At 39.5% G+C, this 19,719-nt stretch overlaps 1 protein-coding gene and 1 pseudogene across 1 annotated transcript in view; one reads left to right on the top strand and one right to left on the bottom strand.

Annotated features, from left to right (window-relative positions):
- The window catches only part of EEIG2 (EEIG family member 2), an 84,335-nt gene that overhangs the window by 27,612 nt on the left and 37,004 nt on the right, over nt 1–19,719 (top strand). Inside the window, exon 2 of the mRNA XM_036109944.2 lies at nt 13,177–13,297. Within this exon, the coding sequence (XP_035965837.1) occupies nt 13,177–13,297 (121 nt within the window). The remainder of the gene's footprint in view (nt 1–13,176; nt 13,298–19,719) is intronic.
- Nucleotides 343–11,031, bottom strand: LOC118546874 (GEL complex subunit OPTI pseudogene; annotated as a pseudogene).

Here is a 19,719-nt window from a genome sequence, read left to right as displayed (position 1 = left end):
GGGTTTTCTCTTTTTTTTCCCCTCAATTAAAGATTTGATTTATTCAAGTACCCAAAAACATTCTACAGTGGAAAAACTGTTTTATTAGACTCCATGGCCCACGCACATACTGCCACACTGTTTTCAGAAGACTTGAAATGCCACTGATAGTTTAAAAACTGTACACCTGGTGGAAAAATGAGGAAGACAATTTAATGTTGCATCTGGATCCAGAGGTGCATCAAATTAAACGACCGCTCCCATTAGCAAACAGGTGTTTCATGATGATATCCAGGAAGAAATGGTTGGTGATGGACAATTCAGAAATGCTTCCTCAAAAGGCAGATGGTTCTTTAAAAAGTTTCAGATCACAGCCCGTGCAGAAAACACTGATGCCCAACACACTGAATCTCGGTCCAGGAAACATGGGTCTTTCGGGTTCCACGTGGCTGGGGTGCCCCTACAATCATGTTTCTGTGCTGTAACTATGAGGCTCCTTTATACCGGACAGAGAGCGGGTGGGGTCTGTACACCATCAGTCATCATGGATGGCAGTGTAAAAAATGATCCAAATGACCATGAACAAAGCAAAAGATGTCATAAACCCTTCTTTTGTGAGCTCCCATGTGCCACCATATTCTTCCTCACCTGTCTGTAGGTAGTTGCTGAAGCAGAAGTACAGGACTCCTGCATTGATTAGGCAGAATTCCGTTATTCCCAGGAAACCCCGCAATGCTCACACTCCCCAAATGACACCTAGGACCACAGAGATGATCTGTCAGAACCAGTAGATCACATCTAAAAATTCATCCTTGTCCTCCCAGGCCATGTAGCTCCACAGCACCTTGCTCCAGACAGAGACTTTGAGGGCCCCGTTGGCCAGCTGCGGCTGAGGCAGCTCCTTTTTTTTTTTTCTTTTTTTTTTAAGTTTTGTGTAGTTTTCATTAAATTTTCCCAAACTATCCTGTGTATTCTTAAATTTGTAGTATAAGGTCTTTCCTTAGATTAGGAATGGGTTTTTTCTGTTACTTCATTTTTTTATTGTGCTTTCTTCATCTGTACTGTCCTTTCTAGAAGGTAGGGAACTAATGCTTTGTAGAATGTGTATATTTACAGCAAAATAAATTAATTTTCTTGGATGATAAAATAGTCTTGTCAAAAATACTTATTTTGATACATGGGAATCATGAAATTTTAGCATCTAGTTTAACACTTATTCCTAAATGAAGAAGTTGAAGCCCCAGTAGGTTAAATGATTAGTCACAACTCACCTAGTTTATAATAGAAAACACCTTGGTTCTCTATCCTTTGCTCTTTCCATATATCATCCTGCTTTTCTTTCACTGACTCTTAAACTGAGAAGTTATAAATAGAAAAACTATACGTTAACTGACAGGTGAACTGGGTGCTAGTCTTCCTTTTTTATATTATTCAAATGGTTTCTATTAAGTGTTTAGAAATGTGGTCAAAAAGTATATAGAAAAAATAATCTATGACTATACATATGGGAACTTAAAAAATACATGTCTCTCTAGGTGAACATAAATTCATATTTTACTCATAAAAACAACTACTCAGTTATCATACTATAAAAATTGGCATAATTTTGCATACTTTTTTTTAAAATGACTTTTCTTGTTAGGACATCTGCTAAGTCACTGAATGACAATCTTTCTTTTTCTTTTTTTTTTTTTTAAAGATTTTAATTTATTTGACAGAGAGAGACACAGTGAGAGAGGGAACACAAGCAGGGGGAGTGGGAGAGGGAGAAGCAGGCTTCCCGCAGAACAGGGAGCCAATGCGGGGCTCGACCCCAGGACCCTGGGATCATGACCTGAGCTGAAGGCAGATGCTTAACAACTGAGCCACCCAGGCGCTGTGGCAATCTTTCTTGCATGAGGCTACAAAGATTTTTTTTTAATATATTCAGCAGATTATTAACAAGCAAGTATTTAAACATTTATTTGAGGACCTACTGTATGTCAAGTAGTAGTGTGTGTTTCTAAATGAAATTTCTCATCAGAACAGTTCTGGGGTGGGGAGCCTGGGTGGCTCAGTCGGTTGAGCATCTGACTCCTGATTTTGGCTCAGGTCATGATCTCAGGGTTGTGGGATTGAGCCCCCGCATCAGGCTCCATGCTCAGCAGGGAGTCTCCTTGAGATTCTCTCCCTCTCCGGGCGCCTGGATGGCTCACTTGGTTAAGTGACTGCCTTCAGCTCAGGTCATGATCCTGGAGTCCCTGGATCAAGTCCCGCATCGGGCTCCCTGCTTGGCAGGGAGTCTGCTTCACCCTCTGACCCTATCCCCTCTCATGTGTTCTTTCTCTCTCATTCTCTCTCTCTCAAATAAATAAAATCTTTAAAAAAAAAAAAAAAATTCTCTCCCTCTCCTGCTCCTCCTCCACCCACTCCTGCTCGCGCTCTCTCAAATAAACAAATAAAATCTTGAAAAAAAAAATTCTGAGCAGTGAACAGTGAGCTGTTGACAAACTTGCCTGCATTACAGCATGTTCTTTTCTCTTTCCTTCCTCATGATGAAAGAGGAGCCCCTTCTTCTGTCGAGGGACAATTCCCCCAACTATTGTCCATTTCACATCCGCTCTGACATTGTCAGAGATGGGTCCTCTCTGGTGCCATTATTCATACCTCCTCAAATCTTTGACTTTTTCTCTTTAGTGGTTCTTTCCTATCAGTGCTAAAACATGCTTAAGTCTCCTGCATGTTAGTTGAAATCTTCTTTCTACCCCATGTCCCCATCCGACTGCCACCTTCATCCTCTCCACTTTATTACTACTGTCTCTACCTCCTATAGTAATCTGCCTTCCACCCTCACCTTTGCACTGAAACTATACTTGCCAGTGTTATCAGTGACTTCATTGTTGCTGCTTTTTCATCATTATCTTACCTGCCCACTCTGCCACATTTGATATTCTGGGGCAACGCCTTCTTAAAAATCTTTTCCTTGGTTTCAGTGACAAACAGGATCTCCTTTGCTTCTCCATTTACCCTTTGGTCTCCTTCACCTGCCCCCTTCTCCTCCCATACCTTACATATCAGTGTTCCCTAGAATTCCAGACTCCGCTCTCTTCCCTTCCGACTCTACCCACTCTCCTGAATGGCCTTATCCATTCCCATGATCTCAGTGACCATTAACATGCTGAGGACTTAACATTTGTATTTTGAGCCCTGCCCTCTTTTTGAGTTCTAGGTCTCTGTATCTGTCTACCTACTGGACATTTCCAAAGGAGGGACTCTCAGGCTCCTCAACCTCAAAATGTCCAAACTCTGGATCATCATTTCCTACATTGTCTAACACTACCAGCAGAATGAATGAATGAATGAATGAATGATGAATGAATGAATGAAAATCCCCTGGGCTCAATTTTTTTCCACTGAATGATAGTACTGTTCACCTAGTTACACAAGCCAAAAATGCCTCTAGAATGCGAGAGATTCATGTATGCTTAGTGTTGTAATTAAAAGTCACAGTTTTTACGGATCTCATTTATTCATGGAGTTTTAAAATATTTATTTTTGCTTCAGTTCCCAAAGGTTCATTTTCTCATGAATCTATATCTCTTAGAAAATAGAAACCTCCATTGACTATTGAAGAAAATTCCCTACTTATAAATTTAATCATTATTTCTCTCTGGGTGGCAAATGTAAGTAGATGTAGAACTACTTACATTCTTTTTTTTTTTTTAAGATTTTATTTTATTTATTTGACAGAGAGAGACACAGCAAGAGAGGGAACACAAGCAGGGGGGAGTGAGAGAGGGAGAAGCAGGCTTCCCGCGGAGCAGGGAGCCCAATGCGGAGCTCGATCCCAGGACCCTGGGACCATGACCTGAGCTGAAGGCAGACGCTTAACGACTGAGCCACCCAGGCGCCCCAACTACTTACATTCTTAATAATAGCAACTTCTAACATTTATTATTGAGATCCACTATAAGGCACTGTTCTAAACACTGTAATAATTCACTTAGTTTCCAAAAACTCCCTTGACTTGTAGGTACTGTTACTACCCCCGTTTCGTGGAGGAGGAAACGGAAGTGCAGAGAGGTTAGGGAGTGTGTCCAGTGTGAGAGCCGGCAAGTAGCAGAGGCAGGATTTGAACCCAAGCAGACTGGCTCTGGATACAAGCACTTCACCTCCCTGCAGTAATGTTGTCTGGCAAAACAGCTTGCGTTCCTCACAGCAGTTTTTGATCACTGTTTCTGAAAAGTTAAAAATACTTCAAATTCCAAGATATGGCATAATTTTAAATATATGTGTAGAGTATACATATGCAAGTTATTCTTAGAATATTAAATAATGCAGTTTGCTGGTACAGTAAGTTACAAAAAATGGATCCATAATTTTCACTTTATTAATTTTTTAAAGACTTTTTAGATTTTTTTTAACTCTTGAAGGATAAACAGTGGCCATAGCAACATTTATCTTCTTTTAAGTCTTTTGCTTACGTATTTCACAATCAGCAACTTTATCGTTTATCTTAGAAATACTTGACTTTCCACAGTATCAACATAAATCCTATTCTCTTGCTTTGTTTCTTGAAAGTGGTTAAGCAACCATATAAAACTCATAGGAAATTAATGACTCACATAACGGAAAACATTACTAAATGTGACTTTTGTCTCAGTTGCCAAGTAGTCTGAGTTTGTTTCCATGGTAACCCATCAGTATAACAAACTGTCACGAACTAGCTTTGCCACTTTGTTTGTTTGTGTAGTTTGGACAGCTTTCTGTCAGCTGTGTGTCTATGCATGTATATTTGCGTGCATGTATACACATTAAAGATTATGACAAAAAAATTCTGAATAATTGCCTTGGGCATACAAAATTTTTCCTTTATTTAGAGAAATTGTTGAATACTTCAGGGCTATTACTCTGATGATATAAAATCGAAAAGATTGCCTAAATTATCATATCTTTTTCTACTTGAATTCCTTTTAAGAAGGGACATAGCTATTTTTAAGCTTATAAATTTTTAAAATTTGTTTCAAATATCGGTTCATTTGAAATATGTGTAATCATAGAAGCATCTGCCAGAGACAAGGCAGAAAAAAAAGGAAAGTAGGACTGCGTCCTAGGAGATGAGGACTGAATGGAATGATGGAGGAAGCCAACTCGGCCAGTTCTTGCCAGCCCCTCTCCTGGGTGGCAGTACTCTAGGATACAGAATGGCAGACACAGAGGCATTCAGGGAACCGAGGTAGACCGCATCATACATGACACCAGGCTTTCACCTGAAGGCTGAGTTGGGGAATGATTTCTAGAGCAGGTCATGACTAAACTAAGTGAGTAAGAATTAAATTGGTAAATCTAGGGAGTTGAAAGGGAGAGTAGACAGCATACAGAGGAAAGAAAACCTCATGAACAAGGCATACAAATGAGGAATAGTGTGAAGTAAATTGGGACTGACAAGCAGTATGAGACAGAAAGGGTCAAGAGAGGGGCACCTGGGTGGCTCAGTCAGTTAAGCGGCTGCCTTCGGCTCAGGTCATGATCCCAGAGTCCCGGGATCGAGCCCCACGTCGGGCTCCCCACTCAGTGGAGAGCCTATTTCTCCCTCTCCCTCTGCCTGCCTCTCTGCCTACTTGTGCTCTCTCTCCCTCTGTCAAATAAATAAATAAAATCTTTAAAAAAAAAAAAAAGGGTCAAGAGACTAAAGATAAGCAGGGACCTAATCATGGCCATGTTAAGTAGGTTGGAGGTAATCCTCCAAGATATGGGGAAGTGGTGAAGGATTTTATTATTTTTTTAAAGATTTATTTATTTATTTTGGGGTGGGGGGAGAGCCAGAGGGAGAGGGAGAGAGACTCTCAAGCAGACTCTGCGCTGAACACAGAGCTGATCTCGGGGCTCGATCCCACAACCCTGAGATCAGGACCTGAACCAAAACCAAGAGTCAGACACTTAACTGACTGAGCCACTCAGGCGCCCTGTCAGTGAAGGATTTTAAACAGAGGAACGACATTTTGAAATTTGTATTTTAGAAGGAGCTCTCTGGTAGCAATGAGAAAGGTAGATTTGAGTGAGGACCATTTAGGAGGCTGTTGCCATATTTCAAGGAAGAGCTATTGAGGGACTGAATTAGGGTAGTGGTGCTAGACACAGAAAAGGGGTTGATTTAGGAAAAATCGTGAAGTAGCATAGGCAGGAATCAGTAGCTGGGACTGTTTATTTGTGACTAATGCATGACATTTATTCATTCAGTCAACAAATATTTATCTAGTGTTTACTGTGGTTGGCAGTGTATTGTCCAGAGTGATTTTCTGGGCTCTTATTTTTGCCTTCATCATTTCTGAGTTTCTACTCCAGTAAGGATTCTTTGTTGTGTGACATCATGAGTTAATTAATGATCATGTACACTTTTCATAGCCTTAGTTCATCCCAACCTGATCTCTTGGTTCATTAGACTTTCTTACTCTCACATAAGAACCTGTTCCAGAGTCTTAGCTTATATGTCAGTCTACTACTTGGGAGACAGTATTCATGTGTCTGGATAGTGTCTTAATTCCCTGCAAGTGGATCTGAGCTTATCTGTAGCTTCATTGGGTGGGGCTGTACAGGTCATGAAAAATATGTACAATATATACAAAAATATGCACAAAACATTTCATCCATAATATTTGATTTTATCTTTTAGTTTTATTGAAGTATAATTGACAAATTAATTATATATGCTTAAGATGTACAGCTTGATGGGGTGCCTGGGTGGCTCAGTCAGTTGGGTGTCCAACTCTTGATTTCAGCTCAGGTCATGATCTTAGTCCTGGGATCGAGCCCCACATTGGGCTCTGCACTCAGTGGGGAGTCAGCTTGAGATTTGCCCTCTCCCTCTGCCACTCCGCCCACTCATGCATGCACTCTCACTCTCTTGCACTTTCTCTCTCTCACAGAAACAAATAAATCTTTTAAAAAAATGATGTACAACTTGAGATGTTTAGATTTATGTATACATTGTAAAATGATGACCACAATCAAACTAATTAACATATCCATCACCTCACATAATTACCTGTTTTTTTCTGGTGAGAATATTTAAGATCTACTCTTTTAGCAAATTAGAAGTATGCAATACAGCATTATTAACTATGGTCACCATGCTGTACATTAGATCTCCAGAACTTATTCATCTTGCCTAACTGAATTCGGTACCCTTTGGCCAACATCTTCCCCATTTCCCCACTTTCTAACTCCTGGCTGCCACCATCCTACTCATTGAGTTCCACTATTTTAGATTCCACATATAAGTGAGGTCGTGCAATATTTGTCTTTCTGTGTTCGACTTACTTCACTTTGCATAATGTCCTCCACCCTTACCCATATTATCACATTTACTTCTTTTTTGTGGCTGAATAACATTCCTGTGTGTGTGTGTGTGTGTGTCACACATTTCTTCAGTCATCCCTCGACAGACACTTAGGTTGTGTCCGTATCTCAGCTATTATGAACAATGCTGCAGTGAACATGGGAGCAGAAATATCTCTTCAAATATCAATTACATTTCCTTTGGATATGTACCCAGAAGTGGAATTGCTGGATCATATGGTAATTCTATTTTTAATTTTTAAGGAATCTCCATACAGTTTTTCATAATGGCTATACCAATTTATATTCCCATCAACCATGTAGGAGAGTTCTTTTTTTCCACATTCTTTTTTTTTATAGATTTTATTTATTTACTTTTGAGAGCGAGAGAGAGAAGGGCTGAGAGAGAAGCAGACAACCCACTGAGCAGGGACCTCGATGGAGGGCTCCATCCCAGGACCCTGAGATCATGACCTGAACCAAAGGCAGATGAATAACCGACTGAGGCACCCTTTTTTCCACATTCTAACCAATACTTTTTTTGTCTTTTTGATAATAGCCACTCTAATAGGTGTGAGGTCATATCTCATTGTGGTTTTGATTTGCATTTCTCTAATGATTAGTGATTACAATCATATATCTGTTGGCCTTATATCTTCACTTGAGAAATGTCTATTCAAACGTTTTTGCCCATTTTTTAATTGTGTTGTATGGAGGTTTTTTTGTTTTTGCCATTGAGCTGTTTGAGTTTCTTATATATTTGAGACATTAACCTCTCATGAGATATATGGTTGGAGAGTATTTTCTCCCATTCCGTAAGTTGCCTTTTCATTCTGTTGATCATTTCCTTTGCTCTGCAGAAGCTTTTTAGTTTGATGCAGTCACTTATCTATTTTTGCTTTTGCCTGTGCTTTTGGTGTTATACCCAAAAAAATCATTGCCCAGACCAATGTCAAGAAGCTTTTTCTCTATTTTTTTCTAGTAGTTTTACTGTTTTAGGTCTTACATTTAAGTTTTTAAATCCATTTTGTGTTGATTTCTGTATATAGTATAAGAGTCCAATTTCATTCTTCTATTGTGAATAACCAGTTTTCCTAGCACCACTGTCCTTTTTCCATTATGTTTTCTTGGCACTCTTATCAAAGATCAGTTGAGTGTAAGTGGGTGGAATTATTCCTGAGCTCTCTATTCTGTTTCACTGGTCTATACTTCTGAGGGATTTTTTTCCCAATACCATACTGTTTTTATTGCTGTGACTTTGTAATACATTCTGAAATCAGAAAGTGTGACGCCTCCAGCCTTGTTCTTCTTCCTCAAGATTGCTTTGGGGTCTTCGTGGTTACACAGGAATTTTGGGATTGTTTTTTTCTAGTTCTGTAAAGAATCCCATTGGGATTTTGATAGGGATTGCATTAAATCTGTATATCACTTTGGGTAGTATGGACCTTTTAACAATATTAATTCTTCCAATCCATAGGATGCCTTCCCATTTATTTGTATCTTCATTACTTTCCTTCATCAGTGTTTTATAATTTTCAGTGTACAAGTCTTTCACCTCTTTGATTAAATTTATTTCTAGGTATTTTATTCTTTTTGTTGCTATTGTGAATGGGATTGTTTCCTTAATTTCTTTTTCAGGTAGTTCATTGTTCATGTATAGAAACACCACAGATTTTTTTTTCTTATTTTGATTTTGTATCCTGCAACTTTACTGAATCTGTTTATTCTGACAGTTTTTTTGGGGGGGTGGTCTTTAGGGCTTTATATATATATGATCATATTGTCTGCAAATAGAGCTAATGTTACTTCTTTCTTTCTGATTTGGATGCTTTTATTTCTTTTCTTGACTAATTGCTCTGGCTAGGATTTCCAGTACTATATTCCAGAAGTGGTGAGAGAGGGCATCCTTGTATTGCACTAGATCTTAGAGGAAGAGCTTTCAGGTTTTCCTTACTGATTATGATGTTAGCTGTGGGCTTTTCATATATGGTCTTTACTGTATTGAGGTAAGTTGCTGCTATACCAATTTTGTTGAAAGTCTTTATCATGAGTGGATGCTGCAGAAAAAGCATGCCAAATTTAATCTATTCAGATGATCATGTGGTTTTTCTTTTTTAAGATTTAATTTTTTTATTTGACAGAGAGAATGAGAGAGAGAGAGAGAGAACAAGCAGGGAGAGTGGCAGACAGAGGGAGAAGCAGACTCCCCTATCTTTTGGAAAAGTTTAAGAAGGATTGGTAAAAATTTTCCTTTGAGTGTTTGATAGAATTCTCCTAAGAACTATCTGGTCCCGGGCTTTTTGTGGGGTGGTTGTTCAAAAGTTTTTTATTATTGATTCAGTCTCCTTATTTGTTATTGATCTGTTCAAGTTTTCTGTTTCTTCTTGATTCAATTTTAGCAAGTTGTATGTTTCTAGGAATTTATTGATTTCTTCTAGATTATCTAGTTTGTTAGCATATAACTTAATAATAGTCCCTTATGATTCTTTTTATTTCTGAAGCATGTTTTAAATGTCTCTTTTTTCTTTTTTTTAAAGATTTTATTTATTTATTTGAGAGAGAGAATGAGATAGAGAGAGCATGAGAGTGGGGAGGGTCAGAGGGAGAAGCAGACTCCCTGCTGAGCAGGGAGCCCAATACGGGACCGATCCCGGGACTCCAAGATCATGACCTGAGCCAAAGGCAGTCGCTTAACCAGCTGAGCCACCCAGGCGCCCAGTGTCTCTTTTTTCATTTCTTATGGTCTTCACTCTTTTTTTCTTAGGCTAGCTATGAATTCCTTGATTTTGTTTATTTTTTTTCAAAAAGTCAACTCTTGGGGCACCTGGGTGGCTTCGGCTCGGGTCATGATCCCAGGGTCCTGGGATTGAGCCCCGCATCAGGCTCCCTGCTCAATGGGGAGCCTGCTTCTCCCTCTCCCTTTGCAGCTCCCCCTGCTTGTGCTCGCTCGTGCTCTGTGTCTCTCTCTCTCAAATAAATGGATAAAATCTTTAAAAAAATAAGAATATCAAGCCCATGTTTTTTATTTCTGTGAGTACTTTTTAGTTCCTTATATGTTCTGTTTTATAGCATCCTATTCCTTTATGGTAGATGCAATTTCTGTCTCTCTGAGAATCTTTTTTTCTTCTTCCAGCATAGACTCTGTTTTTTAAAATTTGCCTTTTTGCTATTCATTCTGGTCTCAGTTTGTTCATATTAAGAGACATTCTTCAAGTGTTTGCTCATATTTAACTGTGAGGCAGTTAAAGTTGCTTAGAGGCTTTGTGCATGTAGAGAGTGTTCATTGATTCAGGTTTTTACTGTAGATTGAGCTGGCAGAGTCATTTTATAACCTCCAACATTCATCTCATTAGAGCTTTTTTTGGGGGTCTGGTTGGATTCCCCAGAGAATGTTCTTCTTACGTCTTCTTAAAGAATATATCCTGAGAAGCCAGATTAGGGGAAGAAGTTTAGAAGTCTTAGCATTCAATAAGTCCATCTTTCATCCTGGGTCCACCCTGCCCCCCCACCCAGTATGGTCATTCTATTTTCAATACCTGCCCTCAGGTCATGTAACACAGAGATCCCTCTGTTGTACCTCATCAGGAGAATAAATCTTCTGCAGGAGTCAGGAAGATCTGAGGGCCTCTTTCTAAAAGAGTTTTCAATCAGTTCTTCTGCCATTTGTCCCTCCTTTGTTTCACTTAATGCTAATTTAAGATACCTGCTCTTGGCTTTCACCATTACCAGCTTCATGTTCAGCTTTCTTTGATTTGCTAAATCATTATCACTTGTTAATCCCTGGCCATTTATTTTTGTCTCCTCTCTGGTTCTCTTTGTCCTTGCTAGATGATGCCTTAAAAATTAAATAGAATGTTTGGGAGAGCAGAGGTAAGTTAATACATGCTCTCAACCTGCAATCTTTAACTAGAAGTTTTTATGTAATTTTTTTTGAAGTAAAATATAGGGGTTTTTTTGGTTTTTGTTTTTGTTTTAAATGTCTGATTCCTGATCAAAGGTCAGTGATCTCAGTGACAGAAACAACGAAGTGCTTGGAAGCATAGGGTGCTCCTGAAGGGTAGCCCTTCAGTATACTTGCACACCCTTTTTAGGAGCTCCAGAGGCCATGACTGATGCCTCCATCAAGTCTTGAGGCCCTGAGATGTTGATAGGGAAACAACATTTTAAAAAATTCTAATTTTATTTTTTCCTCTTTGTTATTTTCATTATTATTCACTATTTTTTTCAAAAATTCATTTATTTTTAAGCATGTTAGCTCCTGCCTATCTTGCTGGGGATGCCCCATGTTGCCTGATAAATACCTCCAGATCCATTCTTTGCCAAAGAACTCATTCTGCCTGTGTTGTGACCATACAAATAAATTGCACTCCTGCTGGATTTCCAGGAAACTCCACTAAGAACACATACATCCTAGGGGTGCCTGGGTGGCTCAGTTCGTTGAGCTTCCATCTCTTGATTTTGGCTCAGGTCGTGATCTCATGGGTTCTAGCCCAGGAGGGGCTCCACACTCAGCTGGGAGTCTGCTTGAGATTTTCTCCCTCTACCCCTCCTCCCCCCCAACGTGTTCTCTCTCTGAAATAAATCTTTTTTTTTTTAAGATTTTATTTATTTATTTGACAGAGAGAAACACAGCAAGAGAGGGAACACAAGCAGAGGGAGTAGGAGAGGGAGAAGCAGGCTCCCCGCTGAGCAGGGAGCCCCATGTGGGCTCAATCCCAGGACCCTGGGATCATGACCTGAGCCGAAGGCAGATGCTTAACAACTGAGCCACCCAGGCGTCCCAAGGTGAGGTTATTTCTATAGAATGACAGGGGCTGGCTCAGTCAGTTGAGCGTCTGCCTACGGCTCGGGTCATGATCCCAGAGTCCTGGGATCGAGCCCCACATTGGGCTCCCTCCCTGCCACTCCGCCTGCTTGTACTCTCACACTCTCTCACTCTCTCTCTCTCTGGCAAATAAATAAAATATTAAAAAAAAAAAAAGAACAAACCTCACCTTTTACTTTCCTAAGAAAATCAAAAACTATTCAGCCTGGGCTTTCTTGCCTTTCCCTTTTGGTTTCTTCAGTTTTCTCTTTATTTTCACCCATTGTCTTTCTTTTCTTCCCATGTTAGAGGAATAATTATCCTTCTGTTTTAAGGCCAAGCCCCCTACACTTATACAAAACAGTAGAGGGAACAGCAGGTACAAAGGCCTGGAAGCTTGAAAGAGCAGAGGTGGTGGGGAAAATACAGATTTTCCTTTATGGACAAGTAGGCTGTTGAGTTAAACGGGCCTGGTTTGAAAGCTAGTGCCGCGACTTCCTGCCTAAATGACCTTGAGTTAACTTTTCTCCTTGCGCTTCATCTTTCTTATCTATAAACCTCCTGGGGTTGCTGTGAGATTGAATAGCATGTGGTAAGCTGACAGCAAATGGCAGCTGTTGCTGTTACGGCGGGAACAGGAGTAGAGCGATAGCAGGAGTCCATTTCAGAACACGTATTTGTTCACAGTTCTGTCTCTGGTACTGACTAAACCACAGGCCCTACAAGGTTAGGAACACCGTCGTCCTCGTCTTCGTATCTCGGACACCTAGCACACAACCCGCACACCAAAAATAAACATGTATTATGTGCTGAATGAATGAGTAGTGAAGCTTCGATTTATGTTGATTAAATTGATATGTAATTTCACTTTTTTTTTAAATTTAAGTTTCTGTGGATAATTAAAAGCTTCTAGAGATTTTCAGATCACATTGTTAGAAGTTTGTTTTCTTCATGTTTCCAAATACTGGCTTTTAATCTATCGCTTCTGCATTAGAGACCTGAGTGAAAGAGTGTGTATGCTTTTTTGACCTGTCATCAGTAGTAATTGTTTCTCTTTTTTTTTTTTCCCCATTCAGGGAAGTGGTGCAAGCAAACTGTGTTCACTGGAAGAAGAAGTTCTCATTTATGTGCAAAATGAGTGCAAGTGCTGCCACAGGCATCCTGGATCCTTGTATCTACAGAGTATCTGTGAGGAAGGTATAAAAGTAGCTGATTACGTCTCCCCTTTCAGAAACCATAATTAGTTCCATAGTCACTGACTCACTTTATTTAGCTCTACTTCATCATTAGAAGTGTTATATGTAATGCCACTTCACACTTGCAGCAATAATTTGAATTACTGCGACAAATAGGACTTAAGAAAATGCTAAGTCATAAACTATTACTCAAGAACCTTATCTCACTATCACTACCTTTAAGTATTGACCCTATTTGTATTATTTGGGGGGGGCTCTATCTATCTTTATCCGGCCATTCATTAAATTTCTCATTGTTAGGCATTATTTTAGGGACCTTACATATATTATGTCTAACAACAACCAGGAAAATGGGTGTTATTTTTTGGCAATTTCAGGAAAACTGAGGTTTAGAGAAGTTATCACTTGCCCAAATTCACATAGCTAGGAAATGGCAAAATGGGGACTCACACGAATCTTTCTAATTCCAAGGCCCTGTTTTGTTTTTTATATCATTTCCTTTCCACGTTAGGTTGAGGCATGTTCCCAGTAATCTACAAAGATGGTAATCTCAGGTGATCAACTTAATATATATAGAAATACGTGATCCTACTTTTTTGGGGGTGAAAAAGAGGAAATCCATTTGTCACCACTATAGGTGAATGAAACTATTGCCTTTAAATGTAACCTGTATGTTACATCTTATATACATTTTTTTAAAGATTTTATTTATTTATTTGACACAGAGAGAGAGAGCACAAGCAGGGGTGCGGCAGGCAGAAGGAGAGGGAGAAGCAGGCTCCCCGCTGAGCAGGGAGCCCGACATGGGGCTCGATCCCAGGACCCTGAGATCATGACCTGAGCCAAAGGCAGATGCTTAACGACTGAGCCATCCAGGCGCCCCTCTATCTTATATACATTTTTTTAAATAACCAATATAATACATATACGTGTTCAAAGATTAAGGGAAGGACTTAAAATGAAAAGCAGGAGTCCCTTGCCTTGTTCTTTTCCATTCCAGTCTTGTGTTCTTCTTTATCAGATAAGAAGTTGTATTTTTAACTTTCTTTCTCTGCTTTTTGAGTGAATGGATAGCACTATGTTGTGTGTGGCTATATTTTGTTATATTGATTCATCTACTCAGCTAAGATATAACATAAATACATATATACATTTTATAGGTTTTAAACCTTTAATGAAAATAGACCTCTAAAACAGTCTAACTTGGAGCAGCAATAATTGCATCAAGGGGACACCTGGGTGACTCAGTCGGTTAAGCATCTACCTTCAGCTCAAGTCATGATCCCAGGGTCCTGGGATCAAGTCCTGCATCAGGCTCCTTGCTCAGCAAGGAGCCTGCTTCTCCTTCTGCCTGCCACTCCCCCTGCTTGTGCTCTCTCTCTCTTTCTCTCGTTGTGTCTCTCTCTGACAAATAAATAAATTTTTTAAATCTTTAAAAAAATAATAATTGCATTAAATCTTCCCTAAAGGAAGGATAGTGCCGTGAACGTGTGTATGTCATCATAGTGACCTATGTTTGAGTCCCAGATATGCTGCTTATTAACTGTAAGACCTTAGGCAGTTCTCCTGACTTTCTAAAACTCAGTTTCTTCATCCAAGCTAAGAGTATGATAATTGCTTTCTCTAGAAGTTTTGAGGATTAACTGATATAATAAAGCATCCTACCTTCTCTTTCTACTTTAATTGCTGTTGTGGCTTTTATATTGAAACCTTTACTAAATGGAGTTCTAGTCATAATTTTCTAAAGATGACCAGTCTTTGAATTTTAATAAAAAGAAAACATATAACCAGTTTAGAGTAAAGCATAACTGCTAATTAAATACACTGAGTCGGTGTGCCTGGGTGGCTCGGTTGTTAAGCGTCTGCCTTCGGCTCAGGTCATGATCACAGGGTCCTGGGATCGAGCCCTGCATCGGGTTCCCTGCTCCGCGGGAAGCCTGCTTCTCCCTCTCCCACTCCCCCTGCTTGTGTTCCCTCTCTCGCTGTGTCTCTCTCTGTCAAATAAATAAAATCTTTAAAATAAATAAATACACTGAGTCTATTACAAAAAAAAACTAATTATTTTGTAATTTAAGGTAGGACTTGTTCATGTGAAATAAACCAGTTCCTCAGGTTGTGATGGTTTGGTGTATTAGTTACAGCATATACAATAAGCTGCTGAAGCAGATACCCAAATATACAATGACTTAAACAGGACAGAAGTTTATGTCTCTCGTGGGTAACAGCCAAGGGGTCCAGGGCTGGTAGAGCAGCTCTGTCATCTTCACCATATGATGCCCATCTTTAGATCCAAGGGAGTTACTCCAGTCTTGTTATCTTTCAGCCATTGAGAAAAGAGAAAAGGCCACATGAGAATAAAAGTAAGAACCCATAAAGAAAAATTAGTAAACTCATCTATACAAACATTTTCTGCATTGCAAAAAAATACCTTAAGCAAAGCTATAAATTAAGGGAAAACATCTGCAAACCATGTCAGAGGACTAATTTCCCTGGTATGGAAAGAGCTCCTTCAAATAAATCAAGAAGAAAAGATCAATAACCCTTTAGAAAAATAAGCAAGCAACAGAATATTTATTTCACAAAACAAAATATAAATAGCTTCCAAACCTATAAAAAATTACTCAGTCTCATGTATGTTAAAACTACAAATAAGGCACCATTTTTTACCTATAAATTTAACAAAGATCAAAAAGTTTGATAATGCACTCTGTTGCCTAGGACACAGGGAAGCAGTCCATCGCCTGTCAACAAATATGTGAGTTCCTGCAAAGTGCCAGCTACTATTCTAGGCCCTGAAAGGACAGTAGTGAACTGCAATAAGTTCCTGCCCTCAAGGACTCTCTTTTCTGGTTGGAGCTGGGGGGAAGAGTGATAGAAAAGATAGAGAGTAAGCATGTAACCAAATAAAATTGTTTTAGATGGTAAGTGTTGTATATAAAATTCAATGAGATAATAGAGAATAACTCAGGGAGAGGAAATCATTTCAGAAAATTAGGGGAGACTTCTCTGAAAGGTAACATTTGAATAGGAGGCACTCATGTAAAGATCTAGGGAAAGACCATTCTAAAGCAGTAGGACCTTGTATTAACTAATACAAAGTTCTCCAGAGAAACAGAATCAATAGAGTGGAGAGGTAGCTATATAGATACAGATTTATTATAAGGAATTGGCGACAATTATGGAGGCCAAGAACTCCCACGATCTGCCATCTGCAAGCTGGAGACCCTAGAATGCTGGTGGTGTAATTCCAGTCTTCAGACCAAAGGCCTGAGAACCAGGAAACCAATGGTGTAAGTTCAGGTCAAAGCCGTTAATTAGGAGTGCTGATGGTGTAAGTCCTAGTTTGAAAGCAGGAGAAAACTGATGTCCCAATTCAAACAGGTAAAGAGAGCGAATTTAACCTTCCTCAGCCTGTTTCTTCTATTCAAACCCTCAACAGATTGGATGATGCCCACCCACACTGAAGAAAGCAATCTGCTTTCCTCAGTTGACTGATTAAAATGTTAATCTCATCCAGAAACACCCTCACAGACATAGCCAGAAATAGTGTTTAATCATATATCTGGGCACCCCATGACCCAGCAAGTTGGTACATGAAAGTAACCATCCCATACCTGAAAGTAAAAAGGCTCTGTGTTAGTTTCCTAGAGCTGCTATATTGAAGTTCCATAAACTGGGTGGCTTAAAACAACACAAAGGTATTGTCTTATAGTTCTGGAGGTCAGAAGTCAAAATCAAGGTGTCAGCAGGGCCATGCTCTAAAGGCTCCAGAAACTGTTCCATGCCTTTCTCCTAACTTTTGGTAGCTCCAGGCATTCCTTGGCTTGTAGATGAATCACTCCAGTTACATGGCTGTCTTCTCCCTTTGTGTCTTCACATCATCTTCCCACTGTGTGTGTCTGTGACTATGTTCAAATCTCCTTTTTTTTTAATGAGGGTTCCAGTCATGTTGGATTAGGACCTCATTCTAACTAGATTACCTATGTATTTCCAAATAAGATCACATCCCAAGGTACTGGCGGTTAGGACTTCAACATATCTTGGGGGGTGGGAGGAGAAATGCACAATGCAATCCATAACAGACCCTAAGATTATAATAAACCTGGGGATTTATGCTTCGGAAATTAATGGACCAGCTTATTAAACACCACCCATCCCTCTGAGAACAACTTGAAAAGTTAGACAAAATATAAAAAACAGCTGCTTGAAGGTATCAGAAGCTGCCAAGGCAGTAAGGACTTAAGAAGCTTAGAATCATAGACAAGGGAAGCATAAAGAGATGAGCCTAACATTTAGCATTGCTTTTTCCCTCAAAGCATTTGCTAAGTTGCAAGCAGTGGTTAAGAAGCTGAGCTGAAAGCAATGACTGAGAAGAGGCTAGCTGAGATCCCAGCAATTTTACAAGACTAAAGGGACAAAAACTGGAGTCCAGGACCCATCAGCATGAAGGGCCTTGGTAAATACCCCAGACTTTTCATTGGGACTCCCTAAGAGTTTCAATCTAGAAAGAGTATGGTGGGTATAGATCAGCCTGTATAAAGATTGAAACTCAGCTTCTAATCCTGCTTAGATGAAAGTGATCTGCCCCTGTCAGAATTTGCCAGAAGCAAATGTGTATCTTCTCTGAAGGAAAATAACACTATTCTGAGCCTCAAATTACTTCTTCAAATTATCATGCACAAAAATTACCAAGTATACCAAGAGACATGACTGCATGACCAAATATCAAAAGGAAAATAGATAATGAAAACAGACTCATGGAAGATACAGGTTTTGGGAAGATCAGAGACAAACATTTACTGTAACTATAATGAATGAACAATATGGGTGCATTTTATTAGAGAACTAGAAACTATAAAGATAAAAGCAAATTGAATTCTAGAACTGAGAAATGAAATAACTAAAATTTAAGGCTAAGTAGACAAGGGGCACCTGACTGGCTTGGTTTGTAGAGCATGGGACTCTTGATCTTGGGATTGTGAGTTCAAGCCCCATGTTGCGTGTAGAGATTACTTAAAAAAAAAAAAAAAAAAACACTTTAAAAAATAATAAGTAAGTAAATAAAGCTAAATAGATAAAAATAAATTTCAACAGACAGATTTAACAGCAGGCTTACCAAAACTGAAGAGAGGTTTGGTAAACTGGAAAATAAGACAAAAGAAAATATCCAGACAAAATCACAGAAAGAAAGTAGAAAATTTAAAAAAGAATGTAAGACATGAGAAACAGTATAAAGGTCTAACATATATGTAAATGGAGCCCTAGAGGGAGAGGAAAGGTATTGTGGCTGAGAATCTTCTAAAACTGATGAAAAACATCAAGCCACAGATTCAAAAGTATTGTAAACCCCATTTAGGTTAAACAACAAATCTGTCATGTTTAAATGACAGAAGACCAGCCTGGCTGGAAGATGGAGAAGAAGGAGAGGGAAAGCTCTTGGTGATGAGGATGGAGGCACTAGATCAGGCAGGGCCTTATAGGACATGGTAATGAGTTTGGATTTTATTCTAATTACAATTGGAATCCATTTGAGGATTTTACTAAGGAGAGAGATGATCTTCTAAGATCAGTTTTGCTGCTGTGTAGAGGATGCATTGCAGATAGACCACGTAGGTGGTGGGGATGGTTCAGGTGAGGAATGCTTGTATTGGCATGGAGCTATAACCACAGAGACGGTATGATGTGGGATGTGTTTCTGGAGGTAGACCCCCACCAATGGATTGGATGTGGTAAATGAAGGGAAAAGAATTGAGAATAACTCTTAGACCCTTGCCTGAGCATATAGGAAGGTAATTGTGCTATTTATTGAAATGGCAAAAGCTGAGTGAAATAATTTTGGGGACCGATAAGCAGAAATCAGCAGGCCTGTTTTGGCCATGTTAAATTGGAGATGTCTATGAGATACCAAGTAGGAATGTCCATTAAAGATACCAGTCTGGCACTCAGGGGAGAAGTCAGACTAGAGACGGAGACATGAGAGTTACGAGCATAGTTTTTATTTAAAGCTATAGACCTGGGACGCCTGGTTGGCTTAGTCAGTTAAGTGTCCAACTCTTGGTTTCGGCTCAGGTCATGATCTCTGGGTTGTGAGATGGAGCACCGTGTCCTGCTCCACACTGAGAATGGAGGCTGCTTGGGATTCTCTCTCCCCTTCCCCCTGCTCGTTCTGTCTCTCTCTCAAAAAAACCAAAAAAACAAAACAAAACAAAAAAAAACCCTACAGACTTGAATGGGGAAAGTGTAGACATAGAAGACAAGAGGTCCTGAACCAAATCTTGGATCACTCTAACACTCAGAAGGAGTATAAATTACTGTTAGCAGGAGAGGAGCAAGAATTCATATGTATCACTTCTTACATCCTTTTGGCCAGATCTTGGTCACACTGCCATAGCACAATACCATATTATTTCACTCATATGTGGA

The sequence above is a fragment of the Halichoerus grypus genome, chromosome 5, assembly GCF_964656455.1.
Source record: "Halichoerus grypus chromosome 5, mHalGry1.hap1.1, whole genome shotgun sequence".
Lineage (NCBI taxonomy): Eukaryota > Metazoa > Chordata > Mammalia > Carnivora > Phocidae > Halichoerus > Halichoerus grypus.
Note: the sequence above shows the minus strand (reverse complement) of the source record. Positions and strands in the feature narration are given on the sequence as shown.